This window comes from Amblyomma mixtum, chromosome 3 (assembly GCF_055824585.1).
Source record: "Amblyomma mixtum isolate Tamu chromosome 3, ASM5582458v1, whole genome shotgun sequence".
NCBI lineage: Eukaryota > Metazoa > Arthropoda > Arachnida > Ixodida > Ixodidae > Amblyomma > Amblyomma mixtum.
The window spans coordinates 366,982,193-367,004,136 of record NC_143014.1 but is presented as its reverse complement, the minus strand read 5'-3'; the positions used below and the strand labels follow the sequence as shown (position 1 = coordinate 367,004,136).

Sequence of the window (21,944 nt, the reverse complement as noted above, 5' to 3'; positions counted from 1 at the left end):
TTTGTTTAGAGTAACGATTCTGCCGCTGCTAGGCTTAAGAGGAGAGCCGGTTTGTTGACAGTAATCGTTTCCGTCCTGACAACCAGATGGCGCCACTATAGGCTGAGTTCATATTTGCGTCTGTGCTAGCATACGCTGAATTAAAAGTGGGAATATGCCTACGTTTAGCGTACGTAAGCATGCATTCGCTTGTGGTACGTAAGCATCGTGAATTGATGCTCTTTTCTCACCGTATCTGTGTACGCCGCGAGCGGCGACGTGGTGTGCAAGAGCGAGAAACAGGAGCGGCGCGGCGGCGCTCTTCCGGGCGTCAGCACATGAGAACAGGTCCTAGTTTTCGCGGCGAGCGAATCCGCTTCGCTCGCCGGACTTTTGGACAAGCGTGAACGCGCCTTATGACTCCAAAAAAGTACACTTCAATATTTGATTAGTTTTCATAAAAATCTTTTTGCTATTTGCGCGATTGTGGCGCCACACGAACTTCGCGTAAGACGCGAGAACTATTTCAATGGCTATTGAGGTTTGCCGTATAGCAGCACCACAACTCCTTCGAGTTCGATGGAAAACCTCGAAGGCCCTCGACTCGATGGCCATTGAAACTGGCCGTGTTGTCCCCTCGATGTAATATCCTCTATGCCATTAGTCCATGTCAAATTAGAATTGAAGAAGACGCCGACCCAAGAAGAAGATCGAGTAAAGATGTCCATAATTGCAGTACAAATTATCGATAAGACTAGAATATGAGTGCTCATGACACAAATTTGTGAACTGAATGAAAAAATTACGGCTGAGGCTTAGCTAAGGTTAAGCCTAGTCAGATGCGAAACATATTGGTGGCTAGGCTTGGTAATACATGGCTTTCCTTGGTTGCATACTTGGTCATTTTAATACAACCACTAGAAGCCTTCGTCGTGGGGGAAGACAACGGCATGGCTACAGCGGAACGCCGACTAACCCCGAGACGCGCGTTGGGTGAGCGCCTGGATTGCCACGGAAGCCGCGTCTGCCTGCCCGGTGGAGCGAGCGTTTCGCCTACACCGAGTGTGAACGCGCGTTCGAAATGCGCGGGAATGTTGCTCGAGGACATTCCGGCGTCTGTGCGGTGGCATCGTCACAACGACGTCACGGTGTCACGTGGCGTGACGGCTAGGGGTCCCACGGCGACGGCGCGAGGTGGAGGCCGCCTCTCTCATCCGATGTCACGTGGTGTGACGTCACGGTGTCACGTGGTGTGACGTCACGGTGTCACGTGGTGTGACGTCTAGGGGTCCCACGCCGACGGCGTGAGTGGTAGCCATGGAGGAAGGAAAAAGAGAGGAGAGGCCCTTTCCACACAACACCATGGGAGAAAAATGTGGAGGAAATCACGTGGTTTTTTCGCGATCGGGAGGCCATCTAGTCCGGGCAGCTTAGCAACGGCGTCGTAGTTGCTGCTTGCAAACATGGCGGTAGCAGACGGTCGCGGCGTAGCATTTGCGGTGCGGCGTAGGCGTACTTTTCTCAACTGCTCGAGTTTGTTTTTGATCGTGCTCACAGGCTGACTTGGCGCCGTTCACTCATATCTCAGGTGGAATTTGCTGCAAAACTCTCGTTGTTGCGTGCATTGATTTCAACGTGCTCGGCGACCACGATCGCACGGGCATTTCGTCTACTGCGTCACTGCTCGGAGCCGTCGGGAGACTACCGCTGCTTACTGAGGAGCACTCGCGCTGTTCGTTCACCAGTGATTCAATACGCCGTGCGCTAGAGAGGTCGTCGGCGTATTGTGCGGACGTTTCACGTCCTGTACGTGCAGTGTGCGTGTACCATTCGCGCTCCCGTTTCCATCGGCAGTGAATCCTCGTTGCTATTAGGCGTGTTCTCGCAACGCTCCAGTGATCGTCACTGGTGTTAGTGTCACTGTCATTTTCGTTTTTCGCGATTGCGCTTGTGTGAGCGGCGGGGGCCATGACATGGGCGGAGGGCGATATTTTAAAGGAAGCATGCAGCTGCGCTCACTTTGCTCTTAGTATACTGCAGAAACTTTATTACCCGCCCGTTTCAAGCGTGTAACGTTTGAAGCGTCTAGCGAGCTCTAGCTTCTGGGACGTGCCGGGCTCGAGTGTATTCGTTCATATCGTGGCCAAGTCTGTGTTTCTGGTCGCGCGCTATGCTTAGAGCGGTTTCCTGTTGCCGGTTTGCAATTGCTTTTCTATCTGATGTCATAGTCAAGAAGTGCGAAAAAGGCGAAGCTCTAACTGAATTAGGAGGCCTTTTCTCACGTGTTTATTGTGCCCTTGTCCTGTGATTGTGTTTTTTGGTGTAAAAAGTACTTAGTGAAATGAGGACGTACCCACATGTGCGCTGAATTTAATTCATTGATGTCTGTGGTTATGTTGAAGAAAAATAATTTGATGCATTCGATCATTACGTACAATAGATCAGATTTCATTTTATGTGTTGTCATCACAAGTAAAGTGTGCTACTATGCAGTGACATTAGAAGCTGGTATTTCATCAAGTAGCGAAAAGCGGTGCGTACAGCTGCAGCTCTGCACATTAAACATGAAACACGGCATTGAAATGATGCACAACACCGTGAAACTTACACTGCAGCCACTGGGTACTCCTAAACTTCTAGAAGTCTGAAAAGCTACGGTAATATATATTATGCACAATACTAGATCTGTGGATATGTGAAACATGCTATGTTGCCATGCTACAAAGGATGGATTTATGGAGAGGGGCAGTCACATTTTAAACATTTATTTCTTGGACTTTTTTCATTGAGAAAAAGATGTTTATAATGGTTATCCTGTGTAAAATTTCAGATAAATCCTCCCCTGCTGTCTACTATATGCACTTTGGCCCTCTCCATTTCTGTCACCTGCGTGAGTGGCTCTTGGAGTTGTGAATCAAAAGTCATTGCTGGCACGGCCACCAATACAACACGTTATGATATTACATTTTGCGTTCAGGGTCAAGAACTCAAACTTTTTAGTATACTCGCCCATCCTGACTGCTGTATACGAGAAAGCATTCCTTGCATCACCAGTCGCACGAAAACATGCTATGAAGATAAGTATAGTATTTATGGCCAATAACAAAGTACTGCAGAATTTTTCCTACCCTCACTGCTGCAGCACAAGGCAACGTTGACACAGCAAGCTTCCCAAACATATGCAATGGAAGCAGATGGCAACATTCAGCAGCAAGAGCTGCATTAAAAGGCAGGTTGAACACTAAGGTGGGGTGTGACCATGCATGGCAGCATTGTTCACGACTCAGCCGAAAGCAGACAAGTGCACACTCATTCAGCATAAAACTGAGAGGTTTGTGCTATCCTCCAGAGAGCGCGATTAAAGCGCGGCCAGTATGCGGCACACTTTTATGCGAGCATAGCATGCAAACAACCCAATATCAATAACCTTGCTCAGGGATCTCATGCATGAACCTCTAAACTCATTCTACCAAAGAAGGATTTTTTTTACAACCTCATGAGCACATTTGACAGCTGTCCACTCAAAAAATATTATGCTCTCAAATAGAAATTGTTGCAGAGTACGATTCAAATATAAGTCTCGTGCAAGCAAGCTGTACATGAAAGGCTTCCAGTGTAGCCATATACTAAAACATTTCAGGAAGCTTAAGTTTAAAGGGAGTACTTTACACTGCATTAAGGTGGGATAGTTTGTTCGGAAGCTTCATGAAATACACTGTGAGATCCAAGACACACAGCATTAAAAAGAGAAAGAAAAAAGAAAGTGCTTTCAGGCAATCGGTATGTGAAATCTCTTAATTTTAGAACGTTCCCCAAAGCTCTTATAAAATTTGACGAAATATTTTTGCAGAAATGACTCAAAAAACCTGAGCTACTGGTGGCTATTGCATGCCATACTCAGTAAAGAATGCAGGGGCTCGTTCGGTTGAATGTGAAATTTACCGTTGATTTTATATGCGACTATTGTTGCGTATACCTTTATGCACTCGCTGTAGTTTCTACCGGCATCTTGCTTACACCTGCGATTAATTCGATCCCGACAATTTACGTATTCATTGATCACACGCGCCCTTAGGTTATTCTAAACTCAAGGTAGACACGTGCGCCGAAGCAGATGAGTAAAATTCTTTCACAATACAGCCACTACCAGTGGCGTAGGCGGAAGTATTTTTCGGGGACGCCGCTGGTAAAAAGAAAGACCCCCTGCGCTTAAGCAATACCTTAGAGATTTTTCTTCTTTAAAAAAGGCGAAGGGTTAGTTTTGTTCACTGCAATATCTACATAAAGATACGTATGCACACAGGATCCCGAGAACTTCATTCATAAAAAACATTTATTTTCTCACAAAAAACAACTCATACGGAAAAACGTGACTATTTACAATATTTTCACATCATATACAACAACACAAAAGCTTCTGCTCTACAACAAAGTCATCAACTGCAAACAAATGGCATTTGTCAAAACTTCTACCGCGTACATGCAAACCTGCGGGGGCCGGTGCCCATGCGGTAGCACGCTCCTTCGTTGGCTTTGAAACGCGCGCGCAATCGGCGCGACGGCGAAACGTCAGCATGACGTCAGCCCGGACAAGATGGCGCCGAGCTTGTTTCCGGCTTCACAAAATGTCACGTGACGGCCTCTCCTCTCTTTTTCCTTCCTCCATGGTGGTAGCTCTAGCAATATGCTTCGCATAAAAAGCATCCATAACACGATGGAGCCACGCCGGTGGGTTAAGCCCCGCTGTAGTAGATGTAGGACCGCCTCCGGCAATGCATCGCTGTCCCATTTGGGCTTGCTGCATTTTCTCTCGCGTAGCGCCTGCATCTGTGTTGCACCAGCCAACAGACCCCGACAAGGGACCGATGTGGGCAGCTCGTGGGCATGCACGCTTTCCAGCATCGACACGGACGATGCGAGATCTTAGCGGTTTTGTCTGAGCAGGCCCAAAATTTAATCTTAAGGAGGTTTTTCGCGCACAGAACACACATTTATGTTCCACCTGCCCTAAAGTACCCTACAAGGAACCAATGTGGGGAGCATGTGGGCGCGCCCTTTTTCCAGCCCCACCATGGCCTATGTGGGGCCTACAGCGGTTCCGTGTGGGCAGCCTCATTTGAGTTATCAGAGATTTTTCGACCATAGAGCCCGCATTGATGTTTCATCTGACCTAAAGTACCCGAAAAGGGTCTGATGTGGTCTAGATCTAGGAATTTAGCATACGGTAGCCCATGTAACACTTAACACTGCTATGACGCCCATGTCGAATCAACAGGGGCAAGCCCAATTTGGGCTGGCCCTCTTATTCCCCTCCGGGGGCCGACAGAGATGGTCTAAGGTTTGCCCCAGCCCCACTTGTCCATGTGGTACCCACGAAATCCCCCATTGTTTGCTCCTTGGGACAATAATGCGCCCAGAACTCGAGTACGCGTATCAATATGGGATCCTGCTCACGTCATCCCACCCAATTCACTAGTGATTTTCATTTGGAGTCATTTGATCACATTATATTTGTTCAGATCATTGCTCATGTCAACAGGGAATGAAGGCTTGACATCGACGATGACCTCGCCAACATGGTCAGCCCCAGTTGTCCTCCAGAAACTCCGAATCCACCCAATTTTAATGCCGCACCATGCGAAGATGCAGATGGCTGGCTATAACAATACGAGCGACTACAACAACGGCGACAGTGCTATGAAGCTTAAGAGAATTTTTTTACACTTGATTGGATTGCTTGTGCGAGTTACGAGAACCACGACAGCTCCTTGACGATCTGAGACACAGTTAAGAGTGGGTTCTTGAGGGCTTTTCCAAGACGGTTGCACAAGAAAAGGGCTCAGATACAGCTCCAGGCTTCTATCTAGCAACCCAAAGAGACAGGGACAGCGTGGGTCGAAGAAATGACGCGGCTGTTCTGTCGTGGAAACCCAGAAATGATAGAGGAAGAGGTTAAATTCTTGAGGCCCGCTGTCAAAGAGCAGCTTCTTGCCGGACTCTGCGTGAATCTCTGAAGACAATCGCCAGTACAATAGCCGAAACTTTGCCCCCCCCCCCCCTCCAGTTCACCCGGAGAGAGTACCTACGAGCCGCTGCAACCTGAGGGATAATATATTGAAGTCGTCCAGAAGAATTGCGCTGCCGACACCAGCGCAACCTCGAGTCTCGCAACACTCCCGAATGCTGTTCGTGAAGAAGTTCAGCAGTCGGTGGGCTTTCCTCAGATGATGTATTCTAGCCAAGAACTCATGACTATGACGTACGCTGTCGCGGTACGCAGACAAAGGGGGCCCGTAAGCCCACCCCAGAAGCCTCACGTGCCACTCCTACGACCATAGCCGCCCACCCGCCCTGCCATGCTTTTTTCATCGGCACCAAGCACAAAGCACAGGAATGGAGAACCCCCGACCCATACGACCCATTCTGCTTCCACTGCGGTGAAGCCAGCCACATCCTTTGCCATTACCTGTACAGGCGAGTGGGACTTCGTGGCTTTTCTTTTGGTGCTCCGCAACCATGCCCCGGCCAGCGACTACGAGAAATCTAAGAATACCCGAAGAATACAGTAACTTTAGTGGGTGAGGTTGCTCACGAGAGAAAAACGCCGAAGGTCCTCCACTGACAACGCCGCATGAAGGCGCCGACGCCGCAAGCAAAGACAAGCTCGAGCATTACACGACACGGCTTCAAAATGACGCCGCCGCTCAGCGAAGTCATAACGGCGTACCCCGGCCACTATCACAGCACCCGAAGTAGCAGAGAGAGCACACCAAGGCCAACTTGCAATTCGAAGACACGAGAAACCGATCTTGAAGTGGCTGGCGACGGTCGCGCGGTAACTGCGTTGGTGGACATAGGAGAGGACTACTCTGTCATCATTGAACCGTTTCCGGGCCAGCTCAGGAAAGTGACGACCGCTTGTGAATGCCCGCAAATCCGCATCGTTGGAGGCCACCTTCTTATGCCATCATGGCGATGCACCCCACGTGTGACGATCAACGGACGCACCTATCCCGTAACCTTTCTTGTCCTGAAATAGTGTTCCTGCGGCGTGATTTTGGGTATGAACTTCCTGAGTGAACATCAGGCAGTCATCGAACTTCAGTAGAAGCTCGCCACGCTTTCGACGGATAATACCATACCTTCTACGATAACACTGAAGCACCAGGTTGTTCTGAATTATCCTCTGTTAAAAACTGAGCGTCCCACCCTAGTCAAGTGTCATTTTCCCCATGGGTGCCTACCGTCAAAGATATCTTCGAGAAAAACACACACCTTTTCTTGAACTGAGTACTAGGCGTCGTAAGAGGTATCGCCCGTCTTCGGAATGAAGAACCTGAGGTGCTGGTGATGAACTTCAGCAAAGAACACCGAATTCTCAACAAAGGCGCGACGATTGCTTTTCATAACGAACTGCGGATGGTAGAGAAGTCTTTGCCTTCCCCGACCAATCTGCGGAAGTCTCGCCGAACCAAGAGCATCAGTTCAACTTAGACCTCACCCAACACAATCACCAGATGTTGCGTACTGGTGACGGCAGCCCGGCTGTAAAGAACACACCAAAAAGGGCTTCTGAAAGAAAATTTTACTGGGCTGACTCGCGCTAATAAAATTAACGGTGCTTTAGCTTTGGTTAAACCGAGTGAGAAGCGGTAGCTTCACGATGGTTTAGCCTGGCAAAGTCTTGGCTATGACTGCTAGGCTACTCCGCAGCTGCTTTTTATGCTCGCCTGAACGCGTGACGTAGCGGCTTAGCACGTGAACACCATATGTGGAGTTCGTGCGTAGGCAGGCTGCCGCTCAGGCGCCTAGCACGTGACCACATATGGAATTCGTGCGCAGGCGCGCCGCTGCTGTAGACCCTGACGTTGCGGCCTAGCACGAGGACGACGCCAAATGTGCACTTCGTGCAGGCGCGCCGGTGCTACTTCTATTATGTACTCGGTTTAGGAGGTCGTGACGTCACGGCCTAACACGTGAAAACCGTATGCCGACATATTCCTAGGCGCGCCGGCGCTCCTTCCGTCATGTACTGAGTTAAAGATGGCATGACGTGACGCCCTATCACGTAAACGCCGCGTTTAGACTCCTCGGTGAACCCAAAGTTGATAACGTGACCAAATTTTGGTTGACCTTGGCAAGATATTGAAGTCCCCGGCTTGACCTTATCTTGCCCTTGGAAAGACCTTGACGCTTGACCTGTCCAACTACTTGAGCATTTCTCTGACCATTGACCACCCACCGGTTCTCCAAACATAAACTGAAGGTTTGACCTTGGCCGAGCCTTGAAGGTCATCGGCAACGCACGGCAATCTCAGCCTGAGACTTCCAGTAGTGAAGCTACCGCTTCAAAAAACTGAATGACTCGGCGGCGGCAATCGAAACAACCTTGCTCGGCGGTGGTCGAGCAGAATCCTGCATGCAACTCTTGGCCGCGTTGAGATTAATTATAGCTGACAAGGAACCATCGCGATAAGGCGCCAAACCAACTACAACAATTCACCCTTAATTCACCATAATGTACCAATAATTCACATTAATTCACAATTAACTCACCCTAATTCACAATTAAATCACCTTTATTCACAATTATTCCACCCTAATTCACTCTTGACACTTTCGATAATCATTAATTATTGATTGGATTTCGATTGACTGCATATTTTCCCTGGTTTTATCTCAGTATTCATTCCGCACTTTCAAATTTGGCGCCACGCGCCGCTTCCGCCCACACTTCCGGTCACGTGGCCCCACACTTCTGGCATTTTCAAATTTGGTGTGACTTTTGCTCGAGAAAAGTCTTGAGCACTTCTCGCATCACTGAGGGTATGATAAAGGCGAGTGCCCGCGGCTTTGAGTGTGAGTAAATAGATACTATTAGCATTACCTACAGTATTCTTATGACACTGACATTTGCTCATTAAAAACAGCGTCCATATTATCCCCCTTATCTCCCCGTCGTCTCAGTGCCAGCCTATCTTTAAAACATTTATCACAGCCATATGCGCACAGCACCTTATATTCTTCCCCCCCGCACGCATATCACACCGCAACGGCCAGCAGCTACAAGTTACCCGTTCACTTTCTCGCAATGCCAAGTTTTCATATTCCTTTACAACGCGAAAGCATTACATGACTTATCGGCAAGGAAACGCGTTGTCGGCGCTGAGCAGCACCAGTGGTCCCAAATATCCCAGATGACGTCACCGTGGCATCAAGGAAAAATAAAACTGATCTGAGGTTTTGGGGAATTGAACCAAGGATTTCAGATTGAGAGGCGGGCACGCAATTCTAAGCCCGCAAAACGGCGTTGCTTCTTGGCGAAAAAAAGCTGAACCTAGGATACGCGTTGCCTTATAACTGTACACTGATGAGCAAGTGTGCCATTAGAAAGCAACAGAAAAATATTTAAAGCAATGAAAACTGGTTTGGTTTGGTTTCTGGGGTTTAACGTCCCAAAGCGACTCAGGCTATGAGGGACGCCTTAGTCAAGGGATCCGGAAATTTCCACCACCTGGGGTTCTTTAGCGTGCACTGACATCGCACAGCATACGTTCTTCTAGAGTTTTGCCTCCATCGAAATTCAGCGGTCGCGGCCGGGATTGAACCTGCGTTTTTCGGGTCAGCAGCCGAGCGCCATAACCACTGGGCAACCACGGCAGGAAAACAATGAGAGAGTAAAATAAATTGTAAATAAAAAGACAGTGCTTTCGCATTCAGAGCACGTAAGTAGTGTCAGTTGCCTTCCGCAATTTTTTCCCGCGCACAACTACAAACCCGAACGGCCTTCCAAGCAACGTTGCTATCGTCACCTGCTCATCACAGTTCGATAAAAATGCAAAAAATGTCCAGTCATTGTGACTATGTTTACTTATTCTTGCCAACGCATGCGTAACGGCTCTTCTTGGAGCCTTCAAGGTAAAATTCGAGATCACTGCGGCAACCCGCATTGGAGGCGTCGGTGCGAAAGCAATGACGCCTTCTCATTTCAAGTTGCTTTTTGTCTTTAATTGGTTTCTTAATTATGTACTTCATTCACAATTATTTCGAAATATTTTACAGTAATTAACTGAATTCAGCCTTAATTCACCATAATGTACCATTAATTTACATTTAAATCATATTAATTCACCTTAAATCATAATTAAATCACCTTTATTCACAATCCATCCACCCTAATTAACTCTTGACACTTTCTATAATCATTAATTATTGATTGGATTTCGACTGACTGCACATTTTTCCTGGTTTCATCTCAGTATTCATTCCGGACTTTCAAATTTGCCGCCACGCGTCGGCTCCGCCCACACTTCTGGTATTTTTAAATTTGGCGCGACTTTTGCTCTGGCCTCGCCCTTTTTTGATCATTCTTGGTCTAATTAGTTAACTATTCATCCGATTTCAAAAATTTCGTTTTGTGCAGCATCCTCCCGTCATCTTCTTTCGATTACAACAACTCGTTTGACGCGACCTCTTCTGAGTTGGCCACGACTGCTGCCGACACATATTGCGGACACGACCCCACCGACATGGCCTAGTAATGCTTTCGCATCAATAAAATAATGTAAAATGAAAAGAAACAGACATACAGACACATAGGTAAGTAAGTTGATCTACTGACATTCCTTTTGAATCGGGACGGTGACCAGTGCTACTAGCATACTTAATTTAAATAACGGTTTTCATTTGTTTCGAACATAATTTTCCTTTTTTGCCTTGAATATTATTCTGTTTATATTTTCTTCATTCAAGATTATTCATGTTCTAAGCTATATTTAATCTTTCTGACAGCTCATGCAGTTTCTCCAGTCTTTTACGCCACCAGTGTTCCTACTCTCTATCGCTGATGTTGTTATTTTTGCTGTGCCATCTCATGCAGAGCTTTGATGCGCAAACTGAACGCATTCACCAAGCCGGGTACCCAAAACACCTTATCAAGTGAGAACCTGGTCAAGAAGCGCAAGCGGACGCAAGTCAAAGGGTGAACAGGGTAAAAAAAAACAAGGGTAAAGAAAAACAACCCACGATTCCCTATATTCATCGGCTTTCGCACAACGTGAGGAAAGTGCCCAGCACGTATAAGATCAATAGAGAGTTTTAGTATAGCGTATGAGCGCTTACATACGCTATACGCAAGCATTTAGCGGGCGTTTACTGTGGAAGTCGCAAGAGCACTTTTAGTTTACCGTACAACCCCCCGAACGCAACGATAGCTAAGGCTGCAGTGGCGCCATCTGGTGTTATAATGCAAAACCATTTTGTGACGTATTTTTCGCGGTTAGCCAAGGCATTGGCCACACTGATCCAAGTCGTATCACGTAGATAGCCGGTTGCAGGAGCATGGCGTCCCCGATCAGTCGCGCTATAGTGCCTAGGCACTATAGTCGCGCACTGCGCAGTCGAGGCAGGGCCTAGCTTTTTTTAAATTTTTTTAGGTGACCGAACCGAGCAAGGTTTTTAAGAACGTCATGGTATGTACTACTACTCTCTCAGATCCCTACTGCCCTACAGCCTAAACGGCTACTTTTGGCAAGGCTATGACTACCTTGGCATAAAATCAGGGGGCACTTTGACTGTCTAAAGTGGGTAGAGGCGGAAGCGTTTCCCGCACCACCTTCGCTGTTTCTGTGGCACTGGTGGCGTCACATATAATTGAGTACTAATTACGAAGGGATGATATATCACTAATTAATGGTTAATTGATGATTAATGCCTGAATACTAATTAACTGCTAATTAATGACGCTTAAGCTTAGCCTTTAGGAGTGGAACGCGACAGCGCGTTGTACCGCTGCCAGGGAGTCCACGGAACGCCACCACCCGTTCGGCGCGATGCCTTGCCCTTTGAATGCAACGCTTTTTGAGGAAAGAAAAGGCGCAGTAATTCTCTGTCATCTAGGTGGACACCTGAACCGCACCGTAGAGGAAGGGAGGAAGTGGGAGTGAAAGAAGATAGATAAAGAGGAGCCGTAATGAAGAAAATGAAAATTGTATTTGAGGAAAGGAAATTACGCAGTAACTGTGTCACAAAATTCAGGGGGGCACTTTTTTGACCTAAAGTGTGGTCACTGATGTGTGGTTAAGATGTTAAGCTTCGCCGCTAAGAGTGGAACGCGACAGCGTCTTGCAACGCTGCCAAGGAGTCCATAGAACGCCATCGCCCATTCGATTCTACGCCTTGCTCGTCGGTAAATTGGTTTTTGAGGAAAGAAAATGTATCTGTCTCTCATTTGTCGGTGGACACCTAAACCTCGCCGGAAGGGAATGGAGGAGGATGAGAGTGAGTGAAGACACCGTATTCACTAGACGCGCGTTTGTTCATTCCAAACCATCGAGCTGGCATGGCGGAGTGGATAGCATGCTCGTCTCTCACGACGAAGACCGGGGTTCGAATCCTGAGCTCGACCAATTTCTTAATCGGTTTTATTTATTTATATGGCCTGACTAGTAAAGCTAATTAGGCTAATTCGGTAATTAAACAATTAACTAAGCTCAGTCCCACTTACTTGGAGCATCACTATACGATCCATTCAATTGGTTGCATGGTTACTAGCCAAAGTACAATTGGCCCCGTTTGAAATTCGCGCACTGTGACGTCACGACCGTTTCCACCAATTGAAAAGCGTGACATTTTCTGTCGACAACTGCTGCTTACAACGATGAGACATTAAAGGCTTCCGCCTTAAAAATCCAAATCAAGCAGCCAATCCACAGTCGCGGTGTTTTGATAGAGTTAGGAACGGCGGAATCGTTACACAGAATCCAAAATAGGGCAAGTTTATGACTCATTCGTTCTGCTGTCGGCGAGAGGAGGCAAAGCGAGTATCACACGTTCCATTTAAGGGAAATGAATATGCCTAAAAATCTGATAACATGACATTTTCTCTCCGAAGCGGGCGACGTGGGCGCCGCCATGTTGACAACGCTATTTTTCTTGGCGTACGCAAGAGCACGCACGCTAAATTCGAAAAATAGCGTACGTAACGCGAACATACGTAAGCCATCGGTTTGAAATAGCGTTTGGCGCATGCGCAGTACGACTGACGCTATTTCATAGCGTACGCTATGCCTTTGCGTATGTCTACGTACGCTATACTAAAACTCTCTAATGTGGTGCTTTCTGCTCCTTGCAAGCTGTCGCGCGTTTGCACCTTGAACAAAGTAAGAATTACTAGGCAGTCCAAAAAGAATAACCAAATTCGCGCCACTGAATGCAAGGCTGATGTTGTGTACGTTGTGCCTCTAAGCTGCGGTTAGGAATATATCGGCGAGACAGGTCAGTGCTTTGATGAAAGAGTGACGCAGCACAAGATTGCTATAAAAATGGTTATGGCAGCCACACGGCCACTCACAGCAAAAGCTGCAAATGCCGTCCATGTTTTCAAAACACTAAATTCATTGCAAGACCTAAACACAGATTAGAGCGTGAAATAAAAGAAGCATATTACATCAAGCTGAGGGGCCATATCTACATAAGCAAGCCATCTGTGTCGCTGTCAGATGAAGAGATTAGTTTTCTTAGTGGGTCTTTGTCAGCGTTATAATCATTGCTTTGGTCCTTTTGGAACGTGTGCCTTTGTTAAAGCACCTGTTGTACCTGTTTTGCTTTTGCTTTTCTTTTTGCCTGCTCATGTGGTTATTAAGCGGTTTTTTCCATGAATTAACTTAGTTAGAAGTTGACGTCAGTCCTGTCTTGTGCGTGTTGTCTCCGTTTTTTAGCGCCAATATGCTTTTTGCGTAAACCATGTCAGGCTATGAGGGGCGCCGTAGTGAAGGACTCCGTAAATATAGACAACCTGTGGTCCTTAAACGTGCACTGGCATCGCACAGTACACGGACCTCTAGAATTTCGCCTCCATCTAAATTCAACCGCCGCGGCCGGGATCCAACCCGTGTCTTTCGGGCCAGTAGCCGAGCGCCATAACCACTGAGCCACCGTGGCGGCTAAGATATCACAGGACAGCGTTCGCAGATGTCAATCCCTGTCAATCACAGCAGATGTCGATCACATCTTTTGTTTTCCCTTAATGCCCTATGCTTCATTATGAATGCGTTCCTCGTCTGTTTCGCCTTGAGATAGTCTTCATATGTTTTTAAATATTATTTTCCGTCATCAGTTCATTGCTCCAGATATTTTTACTTACGTACGTGTGGCATTTCACATGACCGTATTGACATTGTTCTGGACCTTCTGTCGTTAACTACCACAACAGCCACTTTTTGAACACTGAACTTGAACCGAACTTTTGCTGCTTCCTTCCCAAAGATATCTTGCGGTAAATAGAAGAAATTTTACACCAATGAATAAAAACGCAATTAAAAGTCCTCAATCTTGTCGCTTCTGCGCTGCAATGCAGTAGTTCTGAACGCGAAAGACATCACTTCAGAACCTGTTGCGGGGGCAAATTTTTATCCTTAACAACAGCAAAAAAAAAACAAGAAGTAAGAGCACGCGACTGATTTGACATCTTCGCTGGGTGTGTGCTATTTTTTAGGTTGCATTCTTTGATGCTTAGTAGCCCCAATCACTGAAAAAGAATGATTTCAGATTGCCAGAAGGCGATATCCGGAGTTAAGGTTCTGTACCATTCAGAAAAAAGATTTAGGGACAATTAACAGGACTTAAATAATTCAACGCGTATTATGGATATAACCTACATGTTATGCTCCATTGTTTGGAGACATTTTTTAGCCAAAGTCGCCCTTTATAAAGATGTCAGATAAGATGGGAGGCCTAATCCGGATATTCAGGTAGTGTACCATTGAGAGAACGGAATTGTGCTTTGGCGAGGTAACCCCCAAGCCACAAGTTTGGTGTTTGATGCAGAAAGTGTTTCGTGCTTTTGATACGGCATTCTGCCGCTCTGTCCAGGGGTTGGGGGGCTGAACAACACCGTACCATTCCATAACATACTGCGTCAGGCAGTAAAAGTACCCAATGAAAATTCACAGTGAAAGCAATGAGTGACCGGGTTGTTTCCAACGGACTTGGTTGAAGAAAGGAAGCAGCACTTGTGCGGCGCGAGCGCATGGGGCGGATGATAGTTTCGCATAGCCTCTGACCTGGATAATGTCGTCCTGGATTGCTCTGACTATGGCCGCGAGCAGGGCGCTGACCACGAGCACTGAGGCGTTGGCGTCCGTCAGCAGGGTGCAGAGGGCGCTGGTGGCGCAGCTCACGAAGATCAGGTTGCGCATGCGGGTGCCAGTCACCTGAAGCAGCCTCAGGGCGAGCTGGTCGAAGACCGTGGTCTGCTCGGCGGTCAACACCAGAAACGTGGCGGCCAGCTCGGTCAGAACGATTTGCTGCGTTGCATCCGGGGAGTGAGGACGCAAGAAAGCCGAGACGACGGAGGCAGTAGAACAGACTAGTATTAGTAATTTTTTGGAAATACTCGTTGAAAATTTATCAATGACCATTTCAAAAACAGCTGAGATATGTCTGGGCCGCTAATCACTGCTTGATTTTCTGACGTTCTGCAGCCACTAGTAGCTTTTTGCACACGGTAGCATGTCGGCGCACAGAACCTACAATGTTAATCGAATGAAAAGTTCATTCTCTCTGAGTGTTCCAGTAGAAGGCAATCTCGTTTGAAAGCGACAACAATGGCGTTGTTTTATGAATAGTATAATGCATATCCAGTTGAGTTCTAACACGTTTCTTGGCGACCATCAATTACCCGCACAGCTGCCGTGTCTGAATAACGACTTCGCTACTGCGAGCAAACTGCAAAGAGCGTAGCGTGAACCGGCAGATGAACGACATTGCCGACACTGCGCGCTCACAGTGGCTACACCACACTGCAGTCTTTTGCATTCATTGTGGCGTGATATTTTTGCCCAGATCTTACCGTTGCAGTTAGTCAGTGCGAGGTTAGGATTGAATATGGCCGCTACTAGAACACGGATGCTATCTTAAGAGTGACTCTCGTGTTTGAACCAGCAAAATATATGCGTAAGTGTGACTAATCGAGGCGGTAATGGACAGAGAAACATGAAAATCTATGAAAATACACATAAAATAAAATAAACAAGGAAAGTTGTAACAGGTGGAATAACGCCAACAGGAATTAATCTTCGTGGAAGGAAAAACATTTCTGCTACTGCCACACAGGCGAACCATCCATGTGCGGTTAGCCGCACGTGAGGGCAACGGGGTCTATTTGGTATAAGGTCAGGTTAGTTCATTTTGTGAGCCGAAAAGCTCTTCACATGCTCTTCGTGCCTATTTATGTTCAATGAGCTCGTTAAAATTACACGATATTTTATGGCTCACTTTCGTTGCGGTGTTGGGCCTTTTGCATCGAAATATTTTCTGCGCTCCAAAAGTATCATCGTGCCATATACATGAGGGCGTTCCAAAAGGGTGTTGATCAAGTCCTGCAGGCTAGAAAAAAGGAGTAAAGCTTTTGCTGCACACACTGTTTCCCGAAATGCCTTTCCATGCCTCTGATGGAGGACAAAATGCCGACTCTTTGCCTGAGGTTCGCGCTCTTGACAATACAAAAATGTTGCGATGTGCTTAGGGTGTTACCCTTAAACTGGCTGGCAGCAGTCAGCATGGACGGTCGTAGAGTGCTGTTTCTGAGAGAACTTCAGGAGAACAAAGTCGGGATGAAGGGCCGCGGAGGTTACGAGAGTGACAAAATAAGCGTCGAACGCCTTGTATACTTAAATCAACATCGCACTCAGCTGCAAGACGTATACTTAAAGGTTTGGTTTATTGGGGTTTAACATTCCAAAGCGACTCAGGCTATGAGGGACGCCGTAGTGAAGGGCTCCGGAAATTTCGACCACCTGGGGTTCTTTAACGTGCACTCACATCGCACAGTACACGGGCCTCTAGAATTTCACCGCCATCGAAATTCGACTGCCGCGGCCGGGATCGAACCCGCGTCTTTCAGGTCAGTATATACTGAAAGAAAACTGACGGCAGTTCTACCCATACTCTATTCAAAGTAAAAATGAGTTCGGTGTCTAGTTCTTGGTATGTTCTCCGGCAGGAACAGACGCATTCATAGCCGAGAAAATTTCAATTAAAGATCCTCCTGATTCAAACTGCGCCTCTTCAATTTACTAGAAAATTCTCTCCAGAAAGGAACGCACATTTGTTTCGTCTCGAGGAAAGGTTCCTGTGGGTGTTGCCTGACCCTCCCAGTCTCTGCATTTTTTATTTAACGTTTTTTTGTATCTTTTCCGACAATCTAAGCATTTCGCTGGTGATTTGCTTATGTTGTTCTTTCTAAGCACTGCTATTTCTAATTACACTTTATGTGAACGCTGTTGACGCAAAAGAGCATTGCAGATCAACTGCAGTTAACCGTGTTCACTATCCGCGAAACCGATTTTCGGAAGACTTGAATAAATGCAGCGCACTCAGGCATTCAATTGTTTCTCGCAACGGAAAAGCCACGAACATACCGCATGCACCCTCTTTCCCCGTGAGCCCCCCCGCCCATACTCTTCAAAGCACAATGAAAGAAGCGCAAACAAACAAAAAAAACTACGGAGAATGTTTACTATATTAGAATCGGAGCAAAAGCAGGGATTTGTGCTGCGCAGAAGATGACTGTGAGCAGGCAGTGCCGTGGGACGAGCAGATGGACGTTGATGAAGACGACGCTCTCCAGTGCACAGCGCGGGAGTGTAGTGCAGTTTAAAACTGGGCGTGTTGGCTGCGGTGATAGCCTAGTGGTCTCGCTGAGTGGCCCTTAAAGTCATAGATATTGATTCAATTACTTTTTCTCTTTTTCATAGTCTGACCTCTAACCCAGTTGAAAGGTCGAATTTGCACGGTCCGCGCAGGTCCAGTAGCGAAGCTTTCGCTTCCAAAATACTCACCATCGTCGGTGTAGCAACACGGCAGGGCAGCTGCACCAAACGCAGCAGGAATATCGGCAGGAAAGCGGACGCCTGCGCTGGGACGGCTTCGCTACCCTGCGGCAGGCACAGGCACTTCAGTTCATCGACACGAGCAGGACGCCAATGCAGCATCACGTTAAGTTTCGTACATGTAAGATGTCGGAATTGCTGTGTGCGCACAAATTCTCTCAGGGTAAATGCAGCTTCTGGCGAAGCGCGAAGGCGCTATTTGGTACATCTTCTCGTTCCAGTTATGTGATATGCCTCTCTGCCAGTGGGGAGCCCAGCAATTGATGTCGAAGCCAGCGACTACTATTGTTTGTTTTCCATCCCATGTACACCCCTGGCGGTGTCTATCAGTGTTAGGGGGCGGAAAATGAATATCAAAATAGATGTTTGCAATATACAGCCCTAAAGCATATTAAAAACAACCGTTTCCGGTACGGAGCTCTTCCGAGCCCTCCAGCAGATGCTCTGTCAGCAAAAGCTAGCAGAGACCGTGGTGCGGTCTGCGCAGAAACTCCACGATCCTCTCAAGGTGACACCGTGGAGCCCGTGGTACTTCGGTGCTGTTTCTCGAGAGCGATATTGTGACATCAGCCGCATATAACTGTGCTTCAAGGGCTCAATGCCGCGCTTCTGACAATCCTCAGTTGAGGCTTTTGGTTTCGTTGCTGAACGCAAAATTTCCCCACAGGCAGAGGCTTTCAGCAGCGTATTCTGTGGTATTAAGATGCACCTAAGACCTTACACAATTTTTAAAAACAGGCTTTCTGGTTTAGGAGAACGCTTTTTTCGGCACAGCATTCCCATCGGTGCAGTACATTACAATACAGCTAAGACGTGCTAACTAGCAGACTGGTTAAATAATATTGAATAGTTAGCCTTTTACTATTACTGCTAGGCTCCTTAGTTACTGGACGATTTGGTCCAAATCGTCCAAGGTCCAATTCCGGGGGTCAAGTATGCCAAATTTTGGCAATTCCAGGGTCAAATTTGAAGGTGGCCTTCGTGTCGGGCACGATGAATTATACAGGACATCGATTTGGCCCAGATCAGCCAAGGCCAAATTCATGTGGTCGCACATGCCCAATTTTTGGAAATAACTTTGGTCAAATTTGAAGCTCGCCGTCGTGTCGGGCATGCCCATTTATGGTTGGACATTGATTTTGGTTCATATCGGCCGAGGTTAAATTTCAGGGGTGGCCCTGGGCCAAATTCTTGCTTGTTTGGCGTCACAGTTGCTATGGCAACGATCTATGCACAAGCAAGATAAGCGCAGTAGGTATCAATAGGGTTAACATTGGCCTCGCAGTTGCTACGGCAACGAGCTATGCAGAAGCAAGATACGCAAGCAAAATTTTTTCGTGACTCTGACGATCGCATGATTGCTTTGACACTAAAGGGAAAAAAGTTTTACGACACTTGCGCACATGAAACACCCTGATCTGTGCATTTGTTGAAACTGTTTCTGAAAATGCTCTTTCTACTTATACGAGGTCTGTTAGAAAAGTATCCGACTTTATTTTTTTTTGCGAACACCTGATGGATATGAGACAAGCGCGCTTGCATCAGGCGACCTTGAACCTTCATGCGCATGCATGAATTTTTTCCCACCTGCCGATAGCGTCAGTCGCTGGGAAGCAGCGTTTGAGTGAGGCAGTGTGCAGTGCTCTCGTCGGTTTTTTATTGCAAGGAAAATGGCGAAGTGAAAGGAGCAGCGCTACTGCAACAAATTTTGCCATAAACTTGGCGACAGCCGAGTGGAAACCATTCTAAATATTCAGACGGCTTTCGGTGAAGATGCTATGAGCAGCACACAGTTTAAGCAGTGTTACAATTGTTTTAAAGATGGCCGCACATCGGTGGAGAACGAGCCACGCTCCAATCGGCCATCAACATGCCAAAATGACCAGGTCATTGCCGAATTGAACGCTATGGTGATGCGGGACTGTCGCGTGACTATCCGAGAAATGGAGGAAGAGGTGGACATGAGCAATTTCTCCGCACATTCCATTATCACCGAAGATTTGGAGAGAGTTGCGGCGAAATTCGTGCCGAAGCTGCTCACGGTGGAGCAAAAGCAGCTTCGTGTTGAAGTCTCACAGGACATGCTGGATTCCGCAAACAGTGACCCCGACTTCATCAACATCATAATCACTAGTGACGAGTCTTGGGTGTACAGGTACGACCCGGAAACCAGATCCCAGTCGTCAGAGTGGAAGCATTCCACGTCACCAAGACTTAAGAAGGCCCGGCAATTGCGCATCAATGTGAAAGTGATGCTGACTGCTTTCTTTGACACCCTCTGTGTGGCAGACCACGAGTACGCACTCTACAGGGTCAAACAATGACCAAAGAGTACTACAGGGATGTCCTCCGTTGCCTACGTGATGCTGTGCGGCGCAACAACCCGGAGCTGAGGACAACAGGAAATTGGCGCACCCATCGCGCCAATGCTCCTGCACATTCCTCGCACTCGAATCAGATTTTTTGGTGAAAAACCAGACTCCTGTAGTTCAACAGACTTCTTACTGTCCTGATATGGCCCCTGCGATTTCTGGCTGGTTTCCAAAATCAAAAGGCCATTGAAAGGAGCGCGATTTCAGACAAGGAAGAACATTATGGCTGCAACGACAGCTGAGCTAAACTCCATTCCGAAAAGGGCCTTTTCGGAATACTTCCCACAATGGCAGCACCGCTGGGAGAAGTGTGTGGAGTCCCAAGTAGAGTACTTTAAAGATGACTAGGTTTGCAACGCTCCAGTTATGCAAGTTTTTTTTCAACGGCCAAAGGTCGGATACTTTTCTAACAGACCTCGTATTCATGAATTGCTTCAAGCTCACCCTTGTGCGGCCTCTTCATTCCTTGAAAACCCCCTGCCGGGCCTGATATTTTTTACCACAGAAGAAATAAAATATTCTCTTGCTGCCAGGTTATGACTGCAATGTGTATGACCTATATACAGTCTTTGTCGAAAGTGCACAGCCCAAGGGGTCTGCTTCTGAGCCCTGCAGCGCGGCTCCTCGTGCACACTCAGGGAACCTATTCTGACGAAGGCGGGAGGAACTTAAGTCCTCCACCCTTCCAAGCTTAGGACTGTCAGACGTGCTTAAGAGCTCCGCTACACGGTTTGGGAGTAAGGACCTTGGGCTGTATATTTTTGACAAAGACTACATATATGGTCAAATATTTAGGGGAATCCCCCAAGGTGGAGTAGATTGGTAATAAGAGAGTAATTGCTCATTTTTTCCCTTTAACTACGAAGTTTCTGAGAAAGCTGTATAGCTTACCTTTGTAGCCGTACGGCTGCACTCGGGTGGATGTCAGTGAGTAATTACTCCCTTATTACAGTACATATATACACAGATCTAACTATAGTCTACAAAAGTACACTCCAGAAACTGAAAGCTGATGTTGCTCTGTTCGCAAGCGCACTGTTTCATTCCTGTAGCTTGGCGAAGAATTTCATAACGGGTATTTTTTGGAGGTAGTGTTGCGACACAACCACTTTTCCAAGCTGCCATTTCAGCTCTGTGTTAGGATTATGCTTGGTGCTTCATAGTGTAAAATTTATATCGTTGACTGGCGTCCTTTTTCCACTTCAAACTGGTATACTTGACCTCAGCCTACAGCCATCTCAGCAGCATGGCTAAACCTATCTCCAATGAATGCCACCATCCTTTAGAGCCACTTAGCACTCGTACGCTTTCGGTCAGTTGTTGAAGATTATGGTAGCCTTCAGGGAAACATAACGGCCCTTTTTGACTCGAACGTGTACCATTTTTGACAGTAAGCAATTAATCAGTAGGGTTGTTTCGAAGTCCTGATATATTACGCGATTATTTTTGCCCAAAGTTGCCTTACGCGGGCTCCTTTTCTTGTTTCTCAATTAAGTTCAGCCTCTCCGAAATGTTCGAAACCACCAAACAACTGCCTTGCGGGGAAGAACTAGGTCCTCGAAAACCCGCAGCCTACAAAGAAGGTTTTCAGACTCGTTCAATAGATTTCCCAGTCACACGAAACCATCGAGCAAAATCGCCTTCTTTCAAGCTCTGTCGCATACGGCGACTGCATGCCAAGCAGACAAAAAATGTAGTCCCG

At 47.1% G+C, this 21,944-nt stretch overlaps 1 protein-coding gene across 1 annotated transcript in view; it reads right to left on the bottom strand.

The window, feature by feature from the left end:
• LOC149356678 (uncharacterized) overlaps positions 1–21,944 on the bottom strand; it is a 106,551-nt gene that overhangs the window by 66,024 nt on the left and 18,583 nt on the right. The window contains exons 3-4 of the mRNA XM_089576405.1: positions 17,820–17,915; positions 15,042–15,284 (exon numbers count right to left, since the gene is read on the bottom strand). Coding sequence (XP_089432531.1) covers positions 15,042–15,284; positions 17,820–17,915 — 339 coding nt within the window. The remainder of the gene's footprint in view (positions 1–15,041; positions 15,285–17,819; positions 17,916–21,944) is intronic.